Raw genomic sequence first — 25,354 nt, 5'->3', positions numbered from 1 at the left:
CTCAGTCATGTGATATTTATCGGAAGGTTGGTCAGTCACATCTTAGGTAGGAGGAGCTGTGGGTCATGTGATATTTATTGGAAGACTGGTCAGTCACGTCTTAGGTAGGAGTAGCTGTGGGTCATGTGATATTTATTGGAAGGCTGGTCAGTCACATTTTAGGTAGGAGGAGCTATGGGTCATGTGATATTTATTGGAAGGTTGGTCAGTCACATCTTAGGTAGGAGGAGCTGTGGGTCATGTGATATTTATCGGAAGGCTGGTCAGTCACATCTTAGGTAGGAAGTGCTGTGGGTCATGTGATATTTATCGGAAGGCTGGTCAGTCACATCTTAGGTAGGAGGAGCTGTGGGTCATGTGATATTTATCGGAAGGTTGGTCAGTCACGTCTTAGGTAGGAGGAGTTATGGGTCATGTGATATTTATCGGAAGGCTGGTCAGTCACATCTTAGGTAGGAGGAGCTGTGGGTCATGTGATATTTATCGGAAGGTTGGTCAGTCACATCTTAGGTAGGAGGAGCTGTGGGTCATGTGATATTTATCGGAAGGTTGGTCAGTCACGTCTTAGGTAGGAGGAGTTATGGGTCATGTGATATTTATCGGAAGGCTGGTCAGTCACATCTTAGGTAGGAGGAGCTGTGGGTCATGTGATATTTATCGGAAGGTTGGTCAGTCACGTCCTAGGTAGGAGGAGCTATGGGTCATGTGATATTTATCGGAAGGCTGGTCAGTCACGTCTTAGGTAGGAGAAGCTATGGGTCATGTGATATTTACCGGAAGGCTGGTCAGTCACGTCTTAGGTAGGAGGAGCTATGGGTCATGTGATATTTATCGGAAGGTTGGTCAGTCACATCTTATGTAGGAGGAGCTATGGGTCATGTGATATTTATCGTAAGGTTGGTCAGTCACATCTTAGGTAGGAGGATCTCTGGCTCATAATATTTAGCTGGCAGGTTAGTCACGTCTTAACATAGGAGGAGCTCTGGTTCATGTGGCAGACCAGTCACATGTATTAGATGGGAGGAGTTCTGGGTCATATGATATTTATCTGATAGGCTGATTGGTCACATGTCTTAGGTAGGTGAAGCTCTGGGTTATGTGATACTTGATCTGTCACATGTCTTAGGTAGGAGGAGCTCAGTCATGTGATATTTATCGGAAGGTTGGTCAGTCACATCTTAGGTAGGAGGAGCTGTGGGTCATGTGATATTTATCGGAAGGTTGGTCAGTCACGTCTTAGGTAGGAGGAGCTGTGGTTCATTTGATATTTATCGGAAGGCTGGTCAGTTATGTCTTAGGTAGGAGGAGCTATGGGTCATGTGATATTTCTCTGACAGGTTGATCAGTCTTATGTCTTAGGTAGGTGGGACTCTGGGTCATATGATATTTACTTGATAGGCTGGTCAGTCACGTCTTAGTTATGAGGAGCTCTGGGTAATGTGATGTTTATTCAGCAGACCAGTAACATGTCTTAGGTAGGTGGGAATCTGGGTCATATATTTATCGATCACTCACATGTTATAGGTAGGTGGGGCTCAGGATCATGTGATAGTTATCTGGCAGGTTGGTCAGATGTTTTGGAGATTTGGGTCATGTAATGTTTACCTGGCAGATCGGCCACATGTCTTGTAGGTAGGTGGAGCTCTTGGTCATGTAGTAGTCTCTATAGACTTGCAGAACAAACTTGAGGTTCAAGTCTTTCCAGTCAGCAGTGTCATGGATGAGGTAGGCGTTGAGTTTCTGCCATGGCTCATCCTCTGAGAGATAGTAAAAGGAAATATGCACATTAAGGAACAAAAGGAGAAATGACGGGAATGGACAGACCCTCAAGGAAAGCATACCTGGATCTCCAATGTCATGGGGGACCACATTCCTACTCTTCACCGGAGCTAATGAGCCACTCATCAGATACTTCCTCCTCTCTGGATCCTCATGAATAACAGCGGCAGCTAAGAGATAGAGGGAAAACAAACCCTCTGATTAGTCACTCCGGCTGATAACATCTTCTGATTGTCAACCAGACTTACAGCCAAACACCAGTTGTCAATCAGACCCTGTGGGATTGAGTGGTACTTGTGAGAATGTCAAATATCAGGTAATGTAGAGACTAACCAGGAGAAGCAGTGGATACAATGAGAGATCATTGTACCATACCCACTGTCTCTTGATAAACCACTGACTATCTGGATGCTCTTGAAAGTGAGCAGTCAGATCTTGGAGTTGAGTGTTGGAAGCAGGAAAAATGGGAAAGTGTAACGGTACAAGAGACCAACAAGAGTTAAGTTATAATGTCTGGATAACTTAGTCATCTACAATGACACATTTATTATATGTTCTTATTACTTGACCAGTCTTGTGAGGTGTTCCCGGCGATCGGTGGGTCTTGTGAGGTGTTTCCAACGCTTGGTGGGTCTTGTGAAGTGTTCCCGCTATTGCGTGGGTCTTGTGAGGTGCTCACACTATTGAGTAGGTCTTGTGAGGTGCTCCCACTATTGGGTGGGTCTTGTGAGCTGCTCCAGCTATTGGGTAGGTCTAGTGAGGTGCTCCCACTATTGGGTGGGTCTTGTGAGGTGCTCCCGCTATTGGGTGGGTCTTGTGAGGTGCTCCCGCTATTGGGTGGGTCTTGTGAGGTGCTCTCGCTATTGGGTGGGTCTTGTGAGGTGTTTCCGGTATTGGGTATGCCTTGTGTGGTGCTCCCGGTATTGGATGGGTCTTGGGAGCTGCACCCAGTAGTATTCGGTGGGTTTTGTGAGGTGTTCCCAACCTTCAGCGGGTCTCGAACATCAGCTCGAGTATAAGGTGTGTCAACCGTGGTGTTCATGGTATGTGTCGAGGCTCACGTAGGGCATTTCCATTGTGTTATACAGCAGGTCCCTTTTACGGTGTGCTGTATTTAGTGGGGCTTGTGATGTGTTCTTGGCATTCTGTGGTTCTTGTAGGGTTATCAGCCAGTTTTGTGGGGTGTTTCTGGTATTTGGCCGATCTTGTGAAGTATTCCTTGCATTTGGCAGGTCTTGTGGAGTGTTTACAGTAATCGGTGTTTTTTCTGAGGTGCTCCCAGTATATTGTAGGTTTCTTGGGTTGTATCTCGTATATGGTGACTCTACTATATGTTTAGCGTATTTGTCGAGTCTTCAGTGGCATTTTCATTATACAGCATTTCATTTCTGGTATGCAGCAGGTCTCTTATAGCGTTTTCTGTCCACGACGGGTCTCATGGAGGTATCCTGTGCAAGGAAGAGTCACTTTGAGGGACAATTATACTCACCCATGTCATACTGTAGACTGATCTCCAGCTGGGGCCACAGCATGATGAGAGCAAAGGAGGCGTAAAAATGTACATCATATGTGTTGTACATGCGGTACTCCTGTCCTGAGGAGACACAAGGAAAAATCACAGGAATCAATCTGTAGGGGAGGAATATAGATGTGCAGGGAGATGCATAGTGAATACAGGGGGTATAAGAAGAGTCCCACCTTCCAAGTAAGCAAAGCGGCCATATTCACAAAGCACACTTTTCATGCCCGCCATCTGCTGTTGCCCAGCCTTCATCAGCTCGTCATTGGCGTCATCCGCTAAAACTTCCACCCAGACCGTGCCGCCATCAGCCACGAAATACAGTTCATTGAATAGGGCTGACTTATACCAGGGCGGTAGGAGCCTAAGGGCAGAGATAACGGAGCGTAAGTTATTAAAGTGTATCTGCTATAACTGTAAAAAGACATAGGTCGCACATTCTGGAGAGTCGCACAGTGGTCTGATGAAGCCAGGCAATGTAGGACTGTCTTATGGCCGCACATCCAGAAGTCACACAGTGGTCTGATGAAGCCAAGCAATGTAGGATTGTATTATGGCCACACATTCAGGACTCGCACAGTGGTCTGATGAAGCCAGGCAATGTAGGACTGTCTTATGGCCGCACATCCAGGAGTCGCACAGTGGTCTGATGAAGCCAGACAATGTAGGACTGTCTTATGGCCGCACATCCAGGAGTCGCACAGTGATCTGATGAAGCCAGACAATGTAGGACTGTCTTATGGCCGCACATCAAGGAGTCGCACAGTGGTCTGATGAAGCCAGGCAATGTAGGTCTGTCGTAAGGCCGCACATCCAGGAGTCGCACAGCGGTCTGATGAAGCCAGGCAATATAGGACTGTCGTATGGCCACACATCCAGGAGTCACACAGTGGTCTGATGAAGCCAGGCAATGTAGGTCTGTCGTAAGGCTGCACATCCAGGAGTCGCACAGTGGTCTGATGAAACCAGGCAATGTAGGACTGTCGTATGGCCTCACATCCAGGAGTCGCACAGTGGTCTGATGAAGCCAGGCAATATAGGACTGTCGTATGGCCGCACATCCAGGAGTCACACAGTGGTCTGATGAAGCCAGGCAATATAGGACTGTCTTATGGCCGCACATCCAGGAGTCGCACAGTGGTCTGATGAAGCCAAGCAATGTAGGTCTGTCGTAAGGCTGCACATCCAGGAGTCGCACAGTGGTCTGATGAAGCCAGGCAATATAGGACTGTCGTATGGCCACACATCCAGGAGTCACACAGTGGTCTGATGAAGCCAGGCAATGTAGGTCTGTCGTAAGGCTGCACATCCAGGAGTCGCACAGTGGTCTGATGAAGCCAGGCAATGTAGGACTGTCGTATGGCCTCACATCCAGGAGTCGCACAGTGGTCTGATGAAGCCAGGCAATATAGGACTGTCGTATGGCCGCACATCCAGGAATCGCACAGTGGTCTGATGAAGCCAGGCAATGTAGGACTGTCCTATGGCCACACATCCAGGAATCGCACAGTGGTCTGATGAAGCCAGGCAATGTAGGACTGTCCTATGGCCGCACATCCAGGAATCGCACAGTGGTCTGATGAAGCCAGGCAATATAGGACTGTCGTATGGCTGCACATCCAGGAATCGCACAGTGGTCTGATGAAGCCAGGCAATATAGGACTGTCGTATGGCTGCACATCCAGGAATCGCACAGTGGTCTGATGAAGCCAAGCAATGTAGAACTGTCGTATAGGTGTACATCCAGGAGTCGCAGTGATCTGATGAAGCCAGACAACGTAGGACTGTCGTATGGCCGCACGTCCAGGAGTCGCACAATGGTCTGATGAAGCTAGGCAATGTAGGACTGTCGTATGGCCACACATCCAGGAGTCAGTGGTCTGATGAAGCCAGGCAATGTAGGACTGTCGTATGGCCACACATCCAGGAGTCATAGTGGTCTGATGAAGCCAGGCAATGTAGGACTGTCGTATGGCCACACATCCAGGAGTCATAGTGGTCTGATGAAGCCAGGCAATGTAGGACTGTCGTATGGCCACACATCCAGGAGTCATAGTGGTCTGATGAAGCCAGGCAATATAGGACTGTCGTATGGCCACACATCCAGGAGTCATAGTGGTCTGATGAAGCCAGGCAATGTAGGACTGTCGTATGGCCGCACATCCAGGAGTCATAGTGGTCTGATGAAGCCAGGCAATGTAGGACTGTCGTATGGCCACACATCCAGGAGTCATAGTGGTCTGATGAAGCCAGGCAATGTAGGACTGTCGTATGGACGCACATCCAGGAGTCGCACAGTGGTCTGATGAAGCCAGGCACTGCAGGACTGCCAAATGTGCAGCTCATCTCTTTTTCTACAGTTCTGGCAAATTGCATGGTCGGCCCCTTTTTGTGTTATTTGGACCTCACTCCTCCCATTTGGCCCATGCAGCTTTAATTTGTAGGAGACTACAAGAGCGACTCCGCTTGTATAGTGCACAGTATGAGAACATGTGAATGTGAGTGCTGAGCTCCTTTCACTGGGTGCGGTGTGGCACGGGGTCGCCCGTCCTGCTGGTGCCCTCGCGCAGTGACAGTGGATTGTTTATGATGCCACACCTTTTAGGTCAGGACCCACTGAGAAGTCACCGTGATGCGGCAGTGGCTCCATACAGTCTAACCAGAACAGTGAACTAAGAACCTCATCTTCAGTTTCATAACTGTCTGCCTCGCGGCATAAGATCAATGTGTGACTTCTGGATGGACGGTGCAGAGCTTTTCTACAGCTAAGGTATATTAAAGTAAATGTCCCCATAACACAGTCTCCTATGTATGAGCAGAGAATTGTGTGGATAGGTCCGCTGAGCAACAGATTACGGGGTCACGTCTGCTGTACCTAGCACAACACAGTGGACTCAGGAGGCCGGGGGTCTTCCCGTCCAATCACAAGCTGATGTCTGTGTGTGCGAGCTGCAGGGGTGGCCATCGGCATGTGTGTCTGTCCCAGCTCTGTACACATTCACCTCTGTATACAGACCTCTCTGGAGAGGGAACATATCATCCTCACATTGAACAAGGTAATTACAGCAGGGAGATTTGCTCGGAAGAAGACACCAAGGCTGAGATTTGCTTACGCAGGGGCGGGAAAGTACGCTTCCAACCCAAAGGGCTTCCTCTGCTCAATGCACTGATCACAGAACAGTTGGAGACAGTGGTCAGTGATTAATACTGGGGTTTACATAAATCCAATATTTATGGGAAATATATTTTTGGCATTGTAGCAAAGGAACAAACACAACGCATTCACTCCTAGAATGTTAGAGCTGGAAGGTACCCCGGGGTCCTTGTGTCCAACCCCCGGCTCACTGAAGGAGTCACTAAATCATCTCAGGCAGATGTCTGCCAAGCCTCTGTCTGAAGACTTCCATTGAAGAAGAACTCACCACCTCTCGTGGCCGCCTGTTCCACTCACTGATAACCCTCAATGTCAAAAAGTGTTTTCTATTAAATTTGTATCTTCTCCCTTTCAATTTCATCCCATTGCTTCTCGTGTTTCCAAGTGCAAATGAGAATAAGATGATCCGTCTACACTGAGACAGCCCTTCAAATATTTGTAGACATGTAACTTTAAGGCCGGCACAACCCCTATAACTTAATATTGGTCCAGTGGATGGTGCTATTCATTTCATGCTTCATCCCTGTAGCCAGGCAAAAGTGCAATAAGAAACATGAAAATATCTACCCCCTGGGACCTTCAGGGGCCAATATGACCTGTAAATTGAGGATCTCAAATTCTTAAGGCCCTAGCACATCTCACAACCAGCACTCATACGAGATCACCAAGGGGAGGTATCAGGGCATAACTTTAATGAAAAGCAAAATTTAGGTTTGGTCATTTGTCAGTCCTGGAAGGTGCAGCTTGCTATGGGATCTAGCTGTTTTTGTAATGAGAACCTCCATCCGCTAAGATATGAGCCATTGCCGTGACATTAACCTGCTTTCATTATTCCTTTTCACTTTATGTAATGGTATATATTATATTATTTGTTCCCATTCACATGTATTTTTTTTTTATAGACACTGTCCATCTTTCTGGATTAAATATAAATTTAATAGCTCTGTTCCTCTTGCTCTGTAAACCGCATCCCTGCAGCCATACACTACCTCTAACGGGTGTCCAATCGGCCTGAATAAACGATTTGTGGGAGCAGACAGTGGCTCCCTTTTGTCATTGTGGAGCTGACAGTGATCATACTGGGGTATATACATACATATACACACACACATACATATATATATATATATATATATATATATATATACACACACACACACACACACACAGTGAGTACAAATAGTATTCAGACCCCTTTAAATTTTTCAATCTGTTTCATTGCAGCCATTTGGTAACTTCAAAAAAGTTCATTTTTTTTCATTAACTGAATAAACAGAAATGTAGAAATTTTTGCAAATTTATTAAAAAGAAAAACTGAAATCTCACATGGTCATAAGTATTCAGCCCCTTTGCTCAGTGTTGAGTACACACCTTTTGAGCTAGTACAGCCATGAGTCTTCTTGGGAATGATGCCACAAGTCTTTCACCCCTGGATTTGGGGATCCTCTGCCATTCTTCCTTGCAGATCCTCTCCAGTTCCGTCAGGTTGGATGGTGAACGCTGGTGGATAGCCATTTTCAGGTCTCTCCAGAGATGTTCAGTTGGGTTTAGGTCAGGGCTCAGAATGGTCACAGCTGTTCTGAAGCCGCTCCTTTGTTATTTTAGCTGTGTGCTTAGGGTCATTGTCTTGTTGGAAGGTGAACCTTCAGCCAATTCTGAGGTTCAGAGCACTCTGGCTTTCATTCAGGATATCTCTGTACTTGGCCACATTCATGTTTCCTTCAATTGCAACCAGTCGTCCTGTCCATGCAGCTGAAAAACACCCCAATAGCATGATGCTGCCACCACCATGTTTCACTGTTGGGATTTTATTGGGCAGGTGATGAGCAGTGCCTGGTTTTCTCCACACATACCACTTAGATGGACCTTTTTAGTGATAATTCTTCATCTCATCAGACCAGAGAATCTTATTTCTCATAGTCTGGGAGTCCTTATTGTGTGTTTTTAGCAAATTCTGTGTGGTCTTTCATATGTCTGGCACTGAGGAGAGGCTTCCGTCGGGCCACTCTGCCATAAAGGCCCGACTGGTGGAGGGCTGCACTGATAGTCGACTTTGTGGAATTTTCTCCCATCTCTCTACTGCATCTGTGGAGCTCAGCCACAGTGATCTTGGGGTTCTTCTCCCATGATTACTCAGTTTGACTGGATGGCCAGGTCTAGGAAAACTTCTGGTGGTCCCAAACTTCTTCCATTTAAGGATTGTGGCGGCCACTGTGCTCTTAGGAACCTTGAGTACTGCAGAAATTCTTTTGTAATCTTGGCCAGATCTGTGCCTTGCCACAATTCTGTCTCTGTGTTCCTTGGCCAGCTCCTTTGGCCTCATGATTCTCATTTGGTGTGACATACAACATATCAGACTCTCACCTACCATCGAAACCTTCAAAAAGAGCCTGAAGACCCACCTCTTCCGACAAGCCTATAACCTGCAGTAACCACCGATCGACCAAACCGCTGCACGACCAGCTCTACCCTCTCCTACTGTATTATCACCCATCCCTTGAAGATTGTGAGCCCTCGCGGGCAGGGTCCTCTCTCCTCCTGTACCAGTTATGACTTGTATTGTTTAAGATTATTGTACTTATTTTTATGTATACCGCTCCTCACATGTAAAGCGCCATGGAATAAATGGCGCTAGAACAATAAATAATAATAATAATAACATGCACTGTGAGGTCTTATGTACACAGGTGTGCGCCTTTACACATCAAGTCCTATCAGTTTAATTACACACAGCTGGACTCCAATGAAGGAGTAGAACCATCTCAAGGAGGATCACAGGGAAATGGACAGCATGTGACTTACATATGAGTGTCTGAGCAAAGGGGCTGAATACTTATGGCATCATTCCCAAGACGACTCATGGCTGTACTACCTCAAAAGGTGCTTCTACTCAATACTGAGCAAAGGGGCTGAATAATAATGACCATGTGATATTTCAGTTTTTATTTTCTAATTTGCAAACATTTCTACATTTCTGTTTTTTTTTTTCAGCCAAGATGGGGTGCAGAGTGCACACTAATGAGAAAAAAATGAACTTTTTTGAATTTACCAAATGGCTGCAATGAAACAAAGAGTGAAAAATTTAAAGGGGTGTGAAAACTTTCCGTACCCACTGCGCGCACACACACACATATATATATACATACAGTGGGGAAAGTATTTAGTCAGCCACCAATTGTGCAAGTTCTCCCACTTATGATGTCAATTACAGGCCTCTCATCTTTATAGGTAGACCACAACAATGAGAGACAAAATGAGAAAATAAATCCAGAAAATCACCGTGTCTGATTTGGGAAGATTTATTTTGCAAATTATGGTGGAAAATAAGTTTTTGGTCACCTAAAAACATGCAAGATTTCTGGCTCTCACAGACCTGTAACAACTTCTTTAAGAGGCTCCTCTGTCCTTCACTCATTACCTGTAGTAATGGCACCTGTTTATAAAAGACACCTGTCCACAACCTCACACAGTCACACTCCAAACTCCACTATGGTGAAGACCAAGGAGCTGTCGAAGGACACCAGAAACAAAATTGTAGCCCTGCACCAGGCTGGGGAGGCTGAATCTGCAATAGGCAAGCAGCTTGGTGTGGTGAAATAATCTGTGGGAGCACAGGAGAGAGAAACATGCAAGCTTCCATGGGATCCAAATGAAAAAAACAGTAGGTTAAGAGCCCAATCAACAAGGCAGGTGGGTGCACAACAAGGCAGGAAAGCACAGCAAAAGACGAGGAATGTGGCACACCATAAGGAAAAAATAAAAAAAGTTTATTTGGCAATCATGCCATGGTTGAAAACATGTACAAAATCTTACGCGTTTCAGGTGCAAAAAAACGCACCCTTACTATGGGAGCAATAATAAGAAAATAGAAGACATAGAAGACCACTCGATCTGGGGCTCCACGGAAGATCTCACCCCGTGGGGTCAAAATGATCCCAAGAACGGCGAGTAAAAATCCCAGAACCACACGGGGGACCTATTGAATGACCTGCAGAGAGCTGGGGCCACTGTAACAAAGGCTACCATCAGTAACACACTACACCGCCAGGGACTCAGATCCTGCAGTGCCAGTGTTTCCCCCTGCTTAAGTCAGTACATGTTCGGGCCCGTCTGAAGTTTGCTAGAGAGCATTTGGATTATCCAGAAAAACCAAAATGATGATGAAACCAAAGTAGAACTGTTTGGTAGAAACAATACTCGTCGTGTTTGGAGGAAACCAAATGCTGAGTTGCATCCAAAGATCACAATACCTACTGTGAAGCATGGGGGTGGCAGCTGATCAGTGGCAACTGATCCATGTACATGAAAGAATCAATGGAGCCATGTATCTTGAGATTTTGAGTACAAACCTCCTTCCATAAGCAAAGGCAATGAAGATGAAACGTGGATGGATCTTTCAGCATGATAATGATCCCAAGAACACCGCCAGGGCAACGAAGGAGTGACTTTATAAGAAGCATATGAAGGTACTGGAGTGGCCGAGCCAGTCTCCAGATCTCAACCCAATAGAAAACCTTTGGAGGAAGATGAAAGTTTGTGTTGCCCAGCGACAGGCCCAAAACATCACTGCTCTAGAGGAGATCTGCATGGAGGAATAGGCCAACAAACCACCAACAGTGTGTGCCAACCTCGTGAAGACTTACAGAAAACGTTTCACCTCTGTCATTGCCAACAAAGGATACATAACAAAATATTGAGATGAACTTTTGTTAATGACCAAATACTTATTTTCCACCATAATTTACAAAATAAATCTTCCCAAATCAGACAAAGTGATTTTCTGGATTTGTTTTCTCATTGTGACTCTCATAGTTGTGGTCGACCTACGATGTCAGTTACAGGCCGCTCTCATGTTTATAAGTGGGAGAACTGGCACAGTTGGTGGCCGACTATAGACTTTATCCCCACTGAGTGTAATTATATATACAGTGTGTCGGTAAAGTCATTGGGCACTTTTGACCAGTCACTGGAAAGCAACAAAAGATGAAAGAAATGTGAAATCTGCTCCAAATAAAAGAAAAACTCTCCCAGTTTCGTACCTATTCAGGGCCGTTCGATGTGGGCTCCATTTGTTGCCCTACACACATCCAAATGATAGTGAAGTGCATGATGTCACAGACCTGGCAGTGTATGAATCAGAGTTCAGTTTATTAGGGGTTAATCTGTCTGGAGGCTCAGCAACAGCTTAAATGAGTTTGTGTTGTTTGATTGGCTCTTGTTATCTCTCCTCATGAACAGGGCTGATATGATTGGGCCTGAGAAAGGGCGCCAAAAGTGCACCATTACCTTACGGACACACTGTATATGTGTGTGTGTATATATATTCATTCCATGAGCTGGTATTGAAGGTGTATATACCATATGCTGTGAGTTCCCCAATAATCGCCCATCACACGTCAGCCAATTGCATACTTGTCCTGACTATTGGAGGCGTCCCCTAACAAGCTGGTGACAGCGGTGGGATCTGTGAGCCCCCGGTATCATCCGTGACAGATTCCTTTTCACACTGGGGCGATCCGGGAACACAAAAGATACACAGTAGCAGAACCTCCGCTGTAGAGCGCAGAGTAACTTGGTAGTCTGGCAGCACACGGCACATACTCGTCTTGTAGGATCGGGTCCTGCCACATGCCGATTTTCTGCTCCCATTCTTCATAGTGTGACAGGCTGTGATGACACAGAGTGGGAGCGGCCCTCCCCTCGCTGCCGAAAAATCGTGTGTACCGCCTGAGAAAGTGAAGAAGACATATCAGAGGGGTAATGGCTTCTGTGGGAACAGGAGAAGACAATGTCGTACCTGGCGTACTCCTTATCACCGGCACCAAAGCGGATCCGGGGCATATCCCAGCACAGACTGAACTCCAGGGTGCCGCGTCCTCCCGGACTCAACGTGCATCCGGCCGCCACGGCTGCTGCTGTTTTCTTTCCTTTTACAGAGGGAGAAGTTGCACCTGTGCGGAGATTTACAGTGAGTGACCTGCAGGAGTAGCACAGCGGTGGTGAGCTCAGCTGTCCCCCACATTACAGGGAATGTGTCCCCACATGTGACCTATGTGAACTGTTACTGTGGGCAGACAGAGATTGCTGAGGACGGCGATCCCTGTGTCTCGCACATCTGTGTGTCTCACATCAGATGTAATGTTCCTAAGAAATCATCTTTTATCAATTTATATAAATGACTAGCTGAAGAGGGCGGCGCTGCCCCGGCATAGTAACTAACTACGGTTATATATATATATTCATTATAATTTGTTATAAATAAAAGCTGAGTGTATACCCCCGCCCACTCCACATAGCCATATTCACTATAATATCCCACATCATCCCGTCAGCCAGAGCCGCCGGACTACTACCCCTAATATCCCGCATCGTCCCGTCAGCCAGAGCCGCCGGACTACTACCCCTAATATCCCGCATCATCCCGTCAGCCAGAGCCGCCGGACTACTACCCCTAATATCCCGCATCGTCCCGTCAGCCAGAGCCACCGGACTACTACCACTAATATCCCGCATCATCCCGTCAGCCAGAGCCACCGGACTACTACCCCTAATATCCCGCATCATCCCGTCAGCCAGAGCCGCCGGACTACTACCCCTAATATCCCGCATCGTCCCGTCAGCCAGAGCCGCGCCGGACTACTACCCCTAATATCCCGCATCGTCCCGTCAGCCAGAGCCGCCGGACTACTACCCCTAATATCCCGCATCATCCCGTCAGCCACAGCCGCCGGACTACTACCCCTAATATCCCGCATCGTCCCGTCAGCCAGAGCCGCGCCGGACTACTACCCCTAATATCCCGCATCGTCCCGTCAGCCAGAGCCGCCGGACTACTACCCCTAATATCCCGCATCATCCCGTCAGCCACAGCCGCCGGACTACTACCCCTAATATCCCGCATCGTCCCGTCAGCCAGAGCCGCCGGACTACTACCCCTAATATCCCGCATCGTCCCGTCAGCCAGAGCCACCGGACCACTACCCCTAATATCCCGCATCGTCCCGTCAGCCAGAGCCACCGGACCACTACCCCTAATATCCCACATCATCCCATCAGCCTGGGGTCAGAACCAGAGCGCTGAGTGGAACGGTCCTAACTTCCATACCGGGGATCCCTTTAAGAGAGGCTTGGCGTCAGAACCAGAGCGCTGAGTGGATTTGCCCTGACTTCCATACCAGGGATCCCTTTAAGAGGGAAGATGTGCCTATGGGATGGAGGATGTGTGATGGGTATATAGGCACGGGGGGGGGGGGGGGATTCATTTCTGTAATGTGCTCTCTGCTCCTTTCTGGGGGGCAGACAATGGCTGGGAGCTTATGTTCCCGGGGATGCTAGATTTCTCCCACCCGGTCAGTGTCTGCTGAGGTGTTTTGGAGTGGGAAAACCTTTGGTCATAGCAACCAATCACAGCTCAGCATCTCTTAAACAGCTCTGGTGAAATGAAAGATGCTTCATTATTGGTTGGTTATATATATATATATATATATATATATATATATATATCTCTTTATCTTCCAGGCTCTGGGTGTGACGCTGCCCATAAGAACTCCGCCTACAGAGGTTATTATACATAAAGGCGGAGTAACCAGTGTGATGAGTGACTATTACCAGTGTTGTCAGTGTGATCTGTGATAATGACCAGTGTTGTCAGTGTAATGTGTGATGACCAGTGTTGTCAGTGTGATCTGTGATAATGACCAGTGTTGTCAGTGTAATGTGTGATGACCAGTGTTGTCAGTGTGACGATGACCAGTGTTGCCAGTGTGATGTGTGACGCTGACCAGTGTTGTCAGTGTGATGTTGACCAGTGTTGTCAGTGTGATGTGTGATAATGACCAGTGTTGTCAGTGTAATGTGTGATGAGCAGTGTGATGATGACCAGTGTTGTCAGTGTGACGACGACCAGTGTTGTCAGTGTGATGATACCAGCATAATAACACCAGTATAATAACACCAGTGTTGTCAGTGTGATGTGTGACGCTGACCAGTGTTGCCAGTGTGATGTGTGATAATGACCAATGTTGTCAGTGTAATGTGTGATGAGCAGTGTGATGATGACCAGTGTTGTCAGTGTGACGACGACCATTGTTGTCAGTGTGGCGACGACCAGTGTTGTCAGTGTGATACCAGTATAATAACACCAGTATAATAACACCAGTGTTGTCAGTGTGATGTGTGATAATGACCAGTGTTGTCAGTGCAATATGTGATGACGACCAATGTTGTCAGTGTGATGATGACCAGTGTTGTCAGTGTGATGATGACCAATGTTGTGTGATGTTGACCAGTGTTGTCAGTGTGATGTTGACCAGTGTTGTCAGTGTGATGTGTGACGCTGACCAGTGTTGCCAGTGTGATGTGTGATAATGACCAATGTTGTCAGTGTAATGTGTGATGAGCAGTGTGATGATGACCAGTGTTGTCAGTGTGACGACGACCATTGTTGTCAGTGTGGCGACGACCAGTGTTGTCAGTGTGATACCAGTATAATAACACCAGTATAATAACACCAGTGTTGTCAGTGTGATGTGTGATAATGACCAGTGTTGTCAGTGCAATATGTGATGACGACCAATGTTGTCAGTGTGATGATGACCAATGTTGTGTGATGTTGACCAGTGTTGTCAGTGTGATGTTGACCAGTGTTGTCAGTGTGATGTTGACCAGTGTTGTCAGTGTGATGTTGACCAGTGTTGTCAGTGTGATGTTGACCAGTGTTGTCAGTGTGATGTTGACCAGTGTTGTCAGTGTGATGTTGAACAGCGTTGTCAGTGTGATGTTGACCAGTGTTGTCAGTGTGATGTTGACCAGTGTTGTCAGTGTGATGTTGACCAGTGTTGTCAGTGTAATGTGTGATGATGACCAGTGTTGTCAGTGTGATGACCAGTGTTGTCAGTGTGAAGTTGACCAGTGTTGTCAGTGTGAAGTTGACCAGTGTTGTCAGTGTGAAGTTGACCAGTGTTGTCAGTGTGATCTGTGATAATGACCAGTGTTGTCAGTGTAATGTGTGATGACCAGTGTTGTCAGTGTGACGATGACCAGTGTTGTCAGTGTGATGTGTGACGCTGACCAGTGTTGTCAGTGTGATGTTGACCAGTGTTGTCAGTGTGATGTGTGATAATGACCAGTGTTGTCAGTGTAATGTGTGATGAGCAGTGTGATGATGACCAGTGTTGTCAGTGTGGCGACGACCAGTGTTGTCAGTGTGATGATACCAGCATAATAACACCAGTATAATAACACCAGTGTTGTCAGTGTGATGTGTGACGCTGACCAGTGTTGTCAGTGTGATGTGTGATAATGACCAATGTTGTCAGTGTAATGTATGATGAGCAGTGTGATGATGACCAGTGTTGTCAGTGTGACGACGACCATTGTTGTCAGTGTGGCGACGACCAGTGTTGTCAGTGTGATACCAGTATAATAACACCAGTATAATAACACCAGTGTTGTCAGTGTGATGTGTGATAATGACCAGTGTTGTCAGTGCAATATGTGATGACGACCAATGTTGTCAGTGTGATGATGACCAGTGTTGTCAGTGTGATGTTGACCAGTGTTGTCAGTGTGATGTTGACCAGTGTTGTCAGTGTGATGTTGACCAGTGTTGTCAGTGTGATGTTGACCAGTGTTGTCAGTGTGATGTTGACCAGTGTTGTCAGTGTAATGTGTGATGATGACCAGTGTTGTCAGTGTGATGATGACCAGTGTTGTCAGTGTGATGACCATTGTTGTCAGTGTGAAGTTGACCAGTGTTGTCAGTGTGATGATGACCAGTGTTGTCAGTGTGATGATGACCAGCGTTGTCAGTGTGATGATGACCAGCGTTGTCAGTGTGATGATGACCAGTGTTGTCAGTGTGATGTGTGGTGATGACCAGTGTTGTCAGTGTGATGACCAGTGTTGTCAGTGTGAAGTTGACCAGTGTTGTCAGTGTGATGATGACCAGTGTTGTCAGTGTGATGATGACCAGTGTTGTCAGTGTGATGATGACCAGTGTTGTCAGTGTGATGATGACCAGTGTTGTCAGTGTGATGATGACCAGTGTTGTCAGTGTGATGATGACCAGTGTTGTCAGTGTGATGATGACCAGTGTTGTCAGTGTGATGATGACCAGTGTTGTCAGTGTGATGATGACCAGTGTTGTCAGTGTGATGATGACCAGTGTTGTCAGTGTGATAATGACCAGCGTTGTCAGTGTGATGATGACCAGCGTTGTCAGTGTGATGATGACCAGCGTTGTCAGTGTGATGATGACCAGCGTTGTCAGTGTGATAATGACCAGCGTTGTCAGTGTGATAATGACCAGCGTTGTCAGTGTGATAATGACCAGCGTTGTCAGTGTGATAATGACCAGCGTTGTCAGTGTGATAATGACCAGCGTTGTCAGTGTGATAATGACCAGCGTTGTCAGTGTGATAATGACCAGCGTTGTCAGTGTGATAATGACCAGCGTTGTCAGTGTGATAATGACCAGCGTTGTCAGTGTGATAATGACCAGCGTTGTCAGTGTGATAATGACCAGCGTTGTCAGTGTGATAATGACCAGCGTTGTCAGTGTGATAATGACCAGCGTTGTCAGTGTGATAATGACCAGCGTTGTCAGTGTGATAATGACCAGCGTTGTCAGTGTGATAATGACCAGCGTTGTCAGTGTGATAATGACCAGCGTTGTCAGTGTGATAATGACCAGCGTTGTCAGTGTGATAATGACCAGCGTTGTCAGTGTGATAATGACCAGCGTTGTCAGTGTGATAATGACCAGCGTTGTCAGTGTGACGCTGACCAGTATTGTCAGTGTGATGGCCGCTCTGTGCTTTCACTGCAGAGCTGTGTGTGATTGTACCTGACAGACCTGCAGCCTCCAGCTCACAGGCCAGGTATAATATTGTTACAATACAGCAGAGCTCAGAAAGAAGCAAAAATGTGTTTGTAAGACGACAAAGTTCATTTCTACTGTTCTGTTACTTGTCTCACACCGGTCACTCCCCCTTTATGTATAATAACCTCTGGAGGCGGAGTTCGTGTTCTCTTCTAGGCAGCGTCCCGCCCAGAGCCAGGAAGAGGTCATTTACAGAAAGTGATAAAAGATGATTTCTCAACCGCAACACAGCTGATATGAGACACAGGGATCGCCGTCCTCAGCCATCTATAACCTGTACGACCAGAGAGACAGTTCACATAGGTCACATCCCTTTAATGGGAGGTCCTGGGTGTAGCGGAGGTCAATGGGTTATTACTTGTGGGGAAGCAGATCTTGAGAAGGTCCCTCTATATGTCTGGTGGAGATCCTATCAAAATTACATGGAGGTCCTCAAAATAGCAGGAGGTGAGTGGGTTATTACTTGTGGGGAAGCAGTCCTCTAGAACAGGGGTGGGAAACCTCCGGCCCGCAGGCAGGTCCCCAGAGTCCGCAATCCTCGAGTGGCTGCCGTATCCTGCCAGATTCTGGCCCTTTAACTCCCAAATGCACAGTAGGCAGCGTTCATTACAGAACACTACCTGCACATGAATGATAATGTCATCGTGGTGGGCGGGGTTAGTGTCCGAGTGGGCGGGGTTAGCGTCCAATGCTCTCTCTACCTCCTGTCCCAGAACAGCAGCTGCTGCAGCCTGCTAGAGTCCCAGAGCAATCTCTGTGCCTGTCTGCTGGTGATCTGTGCCCCTCAGGTATGTCCCCCCCGTGATCTCCGTGCCCCCCTAGCTATGTGCCCCAATGTGATCTCTGTGCCCCCAACTCTATGCCCCCCTGTGATCTCTGTGCCCCCCAGCTATGTGCCCCCTGTGATTTCTGTGCCCCCCACCTATGTGTCCCCTGTGATTTGTGCCCCCCAGCTAAGTGCCACATGTGATTTCTGTGCCCCCCAGCTATGTGCTTCCTGTGATTTCTATGCCCACCAGCTATGTGCCCCCTGTGATTTCTGTGCCCCCCAGCTATGTGCCCCCTGTGATCTCTGTGGCTCCAGCTATGTACCCCCTGTGATTTCTGTGCCCCCCAGCTAAGTACCACATGTGATTTCTGTGCCCCCCAGCTATGTGCTTCCTGTGATTTCTATGCCCACCAGCTATGTGCCCCCTGTGATTTCTGTGCCCCCAGCTATGTGCCCCCAGCTATGTGCCCCCTGTGATTTCTGTGCCCCCAGCTATGTGCCCCCAGCTATGTGCCCCCTGTGATTTCTGTGCCCCCAGCTATGTGCCCCCTGTGATTTCTGTGCCCCCCAGCTATGTGCCCCCTGTGATTTATGTGCCCCCCTTCTATGTGCTTCCTGTGATTTCTATGCCCACCAGCTATGTGCCCCCTGTGATTTGTGCCCCCCAGCTATGTCCCCTCTGTGATTTCTGTGCCCCCTGTGATTTCTGGGTCCCCACAGCTATGTGCCCCCTGTGATTTATGTGCCCCCTGTGATTTATGTGCTCCCCAGCTATGTGCCCCTGTGATTTATGTGCCCCCCAGCTGTGCCCCCTGTGATTTCTGTACCCCCCAGCTGTGCCCCTTGTGATTTGTACCCCCCAGCTATGTGCCCCCTGTGATTTGTGCCCCCCAGCTATGTGCCCTGTGATTTGTGCCCCCCAACTATGTGCCCCTGTGATTTCTGTGCCCCCCAGCTATATGCCCCTGTGATTTCTGTGTCCCCCAGCTATATGCCCGTGATTTCTGTGTCCCCCAGCTATATGCCCGTGATTTCTGTGCCCCCCAGCTATATGCCCCTGTGATTTATGTGACCCGTGATTTATGTGCCCCCCTGTGATCTCTGTGCTCCCCAGCTATGTGCCCCGTGATCTCTGTCCCCTCCAGCTATGTTACCTCCTGTGATTTGTGTGCCCCCGTGATCTGTGTACCCCCAATGATCTGTGGCCCTCCGGTGATCTATGTGCCTCCCCGGCAATGCCTGTCCTCCCCCCCCCAGGGCTGTATATCCCCAAGAGCTGGATGTGCCCCAAGTGATATGTATATTCTCCAGTGATACATTTGCCCCACAAGTGCTGTATATCCCAATGAGTACTATATATAGCCCCCAGTGATGTATGTGACCCCACCAGTGATGTATATTCCACCCAGAGACATATATACCCCCAGTGCTTCATAGTGATGTATATAGCCCCTCAGTGATGTCTTTCCCTCCCCCCAGCCTCCCCGGTGATGAATATGTCTCAGCAAATCCTGTGATGTCTATGCCCCCAGCCCTTCCTGTAATTTATATGACCCCAGAGTCTCTGGTGATGCACATACAGCAGTCTCAATGTTTCCTATGTTATGTATGTACAGCAGTGCCAGCTTCTCCTATGTGATGTATATTCAACAGTCCTAGCGTCTCCTGTGTTATGTATATAAAGCAGTCCCTGTGTCTCCTATGTAATGTATATTCAGCTGTCCCAGCGTCTCCTGTGTGATGCATAGACAGCAGATACAGTGTCTCCTATATGATGCTTATATAGCAGTCCCATTGTCTCCTATGTGGTGTATAGACAGCTGTCTCAGCGTCTCCTGTGTGATGTATATACAGTAGTCCCAGCGTCTCCTATGTGATGTATATGATTTACAAAACTTATTATGACAAAAAGTCGACTGCTCTCCTGGCCAACACAAACTTAGAAAAGCAGCTGTGAGAAGCAACATGATCAGTATCACCTAACATCACAGTTGCACCAAAGAGAAGCAGCTCCAGCTATCACATTAAGGGTGAGTTACCGTAATTAACTGTTTGACTAAATATACCGGGGTACCGGGGTGATTTTTGCGTGGCCCCAAATGATAGCTGAAATTTCAAATTGGCCCCCGGCTGGAAAAGGGTTCCCAACCCCTGCTCTAGAAGGTTTCTCCATATGTCTGGTGAAGACCCTATCAATATTACTAGGCGGTCCTCAGTGTAGTGGAGGTCAGTGGGTTATTACTTTCGGGGAAGTAGTTCTCAACAAGGACTCTCCATATGTCTGGTGAAGCCCCTATCAATATTACTATGAGGTCCTCAGAGTAGCGGGAGGGGAGTGGGTCATTACTTGCTATGAAGCAGTTTTCGAAGGTCCCTCCATATGTTTGGTGGAGATCCTATCAATATTAATAAAGGATCCTCAGTGTAGAGGGAGGTCAATGGGTCATTACTTGCGAGGAAGCAGTTCTCGAAAAGGTCCCTCATATGTCTTGTGAAGATCCGATCCATATTACTAGGAGGTCCTGGAAGTAGCGGAGGTCAGCGGGTCATTAGTTGCGGGGAAGCCGATCTAGAGAAGTTCTCTCCATATGTCGGATGAAGATCCTATCAATATTACTAGGAGGTTCTCAGAGTAGAGGGAGGTCAGTGGGTCATTACATGCAAGGAAGCAGATCTCTAGAATTTTTTGCCATTTGTTTGGTGGAGACCCTAATATTACTAGGAGGTCCTGAGCATTAGGTGGTCAGGAGGTCGGTACCTGCAGAGAGGCAGTCCTCTAAAAGATTCCTCCAAATGTTTGGTGGAGACCCCATTAATAGTACTAAGAGGTCCTGGGAGCATTGGAAAGTCAGGGGGACTGTACCTGTGGGGGAATTAAGGTGTCCGTCTTCTAGAAGATCCTTCCATATTTCTAGCCCCATTCCAGTTGGATCAAACTCAGTGCAGTAAGAAGAATGGATTCCTGGCTGTGGGAGGCAGATAAACAGATGAGGAGCCTCAGCTGACTGACACCTCTTACACAAGTCACCTTTGGGAAATCAACGCCTCAGCAAAACTGTGTGCACCCTCCTGCAGTGGCGTACTGCATATGGGGTGCAGTGTGCTAGGAGTACAGACATTTACAGGGTTGGCCCTCTGTAAATTTCTGCATAGCTTAAAATTTAAAGGGTAAAATGATTAAATTTGCTGATGACACAAAGCTAGGAGATGAGGATTCAAAAAGATATAAATAAACTGGATCAGTGGGCAGCAACTAACAATGATTTTTAACAGGGAAAAATGCAAAGTACTACATCTGGGCAATAAAAATGAAAAAAGCATATACAGAATGGGAGGAATAGGGCTAAGCAACAGCACATGTGAAAAAGACTTGGGTATACTAAAAGATCACAGACTAAATATGAGTCAACAGTGTAATGCAGCAGCAAAAAAGGCAAATGCAATTCTAGGATGTATTAACAGAAGCATACAGTCTAGATTACGTGAAGTCATTATTGCCCTCTACTCCTCTTTGGTCAGACCTCATCTGGAATACTGTGTCCAGTTTTGGGCGCCACATTTTAAAAAAGACATCAACAAACTGGAGCAAGTTCAGAAAAGAGCGACCAGAATGGTGACCGGTCTGCAAACCCTGTCTTATTAGGAAAGGTTGCAGGATTTGGGAATGTTTAGCTTGCAAAAAAGAAGACTGAGAGGAGACTTAATAGCTGTCTACAAATATCTAAAGGGCTGTCACATTGTAGAAGGATCATCTTTATTCTCATTTAACATAGTAACATAGTTAGCAAGGCTGAAAAAAGCCATGTGTCCATCCAGTTCAGCCTACATGCCGTCAGAATAAATCCCCAGATCTGCGTCCTTCTAAAGAACCCAACAATAACTGTAAGATACAATATTGTTACGCTCCAGGAAGACATCCAGGCCTCTCTTGAACCCCTCGACTGAGTTCGCCATCACCACCTCCTCAGGCAGGGAATTCCAGATTCTCACTGCCCTAACTGTAAAGAATCCTCTTCTATGTTGGTGGAAAAACCTTCTCCCCTCCAGACGCAGAGAATGCCCCCCTTGTGACCGTCACCTTCCTTGGTATAAAAAGATCCTCAGAGAGATAGTTGTATTGTCCCCTTACATACTTATACATAGTTATTAGATCGCCACTCAGTCGTCTTTTTTCTAGATTAAATAATCCTAATTTTGCTCTCTGGGTATTGTAGTTCCCCCATCCCCTTTATTAATTTTGTTGCCCTTCTTTGTACTCGCTCTAGTTCCATAAGATCCTTCCTGAGCACTGGTGCCCAAAACTGTACACAGTCCTCCATGTGCGGTCTAACCAGGGATTTGTACAGAGGCAGTATAATGCTCTCATCATGTGTATCCAGACCTCTTTTAATGCACCCCATGATCTTGTTTGCCTTGTCAGCCGCTGCCTGGCACTGGCTGCTCCAGGTAAGATTACCATTAACTAGGATCCCCAAGTCCTTCTCCATGTCAGATTTACCCAGTGGTTTCCTGTTCAGTGTGTAATGGTGATATTGATTCCTTCTTCCCATATGTATAACCTTACATTTATCATTGTTAAACCGCATCAACCACTTTTCTGCCCAAGTTTCCAACTTATCCAGAATCCATCTGTAGCAGAATACTATTGCTTCTAGTCATTGCACAAGAAAATAAAAACATGGCCAGGATTCAAGACCAATATAGAAGACATAATAGAACAATACTCTCCATAAATCATGAATCACCATCAAAGGACTGAAGACAGCTTACATCCCCATAAGATTAAACACAAGTACATGGTACAGCGTAAAGGAAAAATTACTAATGCCAAGTTTATGCAAAAGTGCTGATAGTTCCGGTGACGTCAGTGAGGCGCAACATCCCAGGGGGCGGAGGCATGCCGAAGGAATCGCCGACATGCGCAAACGGCCACCTTGGCTTATATAGCTAATATTGCGTTTTATATTGTAGCCCATATGTTTGCTCTTGCTTGACATGGCTATTGCCATTCCTATTGGCACTATTGGGAATATATCACATTTTGAGTGAGGTGGTAGAATTTACACTTATTTTATTGTTTGGGTTTTGAGTGCCGCATTTGCGCATGTCGGCGATTTCTCCGGCATGCCTCCACCCCCTGCGGCGTGTGTCTGGGCCGTTGCGTAGAGCAATGAACCACGGTCAGGAGGGCGCCAAGGACAAGAGGGGAATCTGTTTGATGTCTTTATTCCACAACGCGTTTCAACAGCAGGACGCTGTCTTCCTCAGGTGGGCCTTCTTTCATGCCCTGTTTGTCTACATGATTTAATAAAACTTATCAGCACTTTTGCATAAACTTGGCATTAGTAATTTTTCTCTTTACGCTGTACCATGTATTTGTGTTTAATCTTATGAGGATGTAAGCTCTCTTCAGTCCTTTGATGGTGATACAAGGAAAGACTAGAAGCAATGGGATGAAACTAAACGGGAGGAGACACAGATTAGATATTAGGACAAACCTTTTGACAGGGTGATCAGGGAGTGGAACAGGCTGCCACGAGAGGTGGTAAGTTCTCCTTCAATAGAAGTCTTCAAACAGAGGCTGGACAGACATCTGTCTAGGATGATTTAGTGAATCCTGCTTTGAGCAGGAGGTTGGACCAGATGGCCCATGGCCCAGGAGGTCCCTTCCAACTCTACCATTCCATGAAATGTCTGTGTGGCCGGCCGCGCCGTGTGCGCAATGTGTAAACTTGTTTTGCATCTCTCTCGTGTACAGACTATGATGAATCCCGCTGCTACTATAGTGATACGGACAGCCCAGGGCTACCTGTACCCTACGGGGGGGGTGTAGCCCTTCTTACCCTTTCTCGCACAGCGATTCCCAAGGTAAAAGGATTGGCGCTGGTACAATGATGTAGGAGGACACCAGACACAGTGTGTCCATTCTGGTGCAGATGAAACGGCTCATTCCAGTGACCCCCGGCCCGGTCACTGCTGCTTCCGCTGCCGTTCCTCATGGTGAACATGATAGAGACCTCTACGTCCTCTGCAGCAGAGCTCTCCACATCCCAGACAAAGACGGCAGCCGGCAGAGAAGAGTCCTGTGTGAGAAGGAAAAGAGAGGCCTGAGAAAGCCGAATCACACTCAGAGTACTGGGGAACGGCACATGGTGGAACCCTAACCAGACACCCCAAGTATTGGAGAACGGCACATTGTGGATCCCTAACAACACACCCAGAGTATTGGAGAACGGCACATGGTGGATCCCCAACCACACACCTCGAGTACTGGAGAACGGCACACTGTGAGTCCCTAACCACACACCCAGAGTACTGGAGAACGGCACACTGTGAGTCCCTAACCACACACCCAGAGTACTGGAGAACGGCACACTGTGAGTCCCTAACCACACACCCAGAGTACTGGAGAACGGCACACTGAGAGTCCCTAACCACACACCCAGAGTATTGGAGAACGGCACATTGTGGATCCCTAACAACACACCCAGAGTATTGGAGAACGGCACATTGTGGATCCCTAACAACACACCCAGAGTATTGGAGAACGGCACATGGTGGATCCCCAACCACACACCTCGAGTACTGGAGAACGGCACACTGTGAGTCCCTAACCACACACCCAGAGTACTGGAGAACGGCACACTGTGAGTCCCTAACCACACACCCAGAGTACTGGAGAACGGCACACTGTGAGTCCCTAACCACACACCCAGAGTACTGGAGAACGGCACACTGAGAGTCCCTAACCACACACCCAGAGTACTGGAGAACGGCACACTGAGTCCCTAACCACACACCCAGAGTACTGGAGAACGGCACACTGTGAGTCCCTAACCACACACCCAGAGTACTGGAGAACGGCACACTGTGAGTCCCTAACCACACACCCAGAGTACTGGAGAACGGCACACTGAGTCCCTAACCACACACCCCGAGTACTGGAGAACGGTACACTGAGTCCCTAACCACACACCCCGAGTACTGGAGAACGGCACACTGAGTCCCTAACCACACACGAGTACTAGAGAACGGCACACTGAGTCCCTAACCACACTCCCCGAGTACTGGAGAACGGCACACTGAGTCCCTAACCACACACCCCGAGTACTGGAGAACGGCACACTGAGTCCCTAACCACACACCCCGAGTACTGGAGAACGGCACACTGAGTCCCTAACCACACACCCAGAGTACTGGAGAACGGCACACTGAGTCCCTAACCACACACCCAGAGTACTGGAGAACGGC

General features: G+C 47.5%; 1 protein-coding gene across 4 annotated transcripts in view; it reads right to left on the bottom strand.

Moving 5' to 3' along the window:
- GBA2 (glucosylceramidase beta 2) overlaps positions 1-25,354 on the bottom strand; it is a 233,437-nt gene that overhangs the window by 29,744 nt on the left and 178,339 nt on the right. For all 4 annotated transcript variants that reach the window (XM_073562476.1, XM_073562480.1, XM_073562478.1 and 1 more), the window contains 8 exons: positions 23,947-24,186; positions 20,967-21,069; positions 12,250-12,403; positions 12,054-12,179; positions 3,478-3,662; positions 3,269-3,373; positions 1,842-1,949; positions 1,606-1,757 (listed from right to left, as the gene is read on the bottom strand). In XM_073562476.1, the coding sequence (XP_073418577.1) occupies positions 1,606-1,757; positions 1,842-1,949; positions 3,269-3,373; positions 3,478-3,662; positions 12,054-12,179; positions 12,250-12,403; positions 20,967-21,069; positions 23,947-24,186 (1,173 nt within the window). The remainder of the gene's footprint in view (positions 1-1,605; positions 1,758-1,841; positions 1,950-3,268; positions 3,374-3,477; positions 3,663-12,053; positions 12,180-12,249; positions 12,404-20,966; positions 21,070-23,946; positions 24,187-25,354) is intronic.

The sequence above is a fragment of the Dendrobates tinctorius genome, unplaced genomic scaffold, assembly GCF_039654945.1.
Source record: "Dendrobates tinctorius isolate UK_male_01 unplaced genomic scaffold, ASM3965494v1 ptg000353l, whole genome shotgun sequence".
NCBI classification, from domain to species: Eukaryota; Metazoa; Chordata; class Amphibia; order Anura; family Dendrobatidae; genus Dendrobates; species Dendrobates tinctorius.
This window is presented reverse-complemented; position numbering and strand designations above follow the sequence as displayed.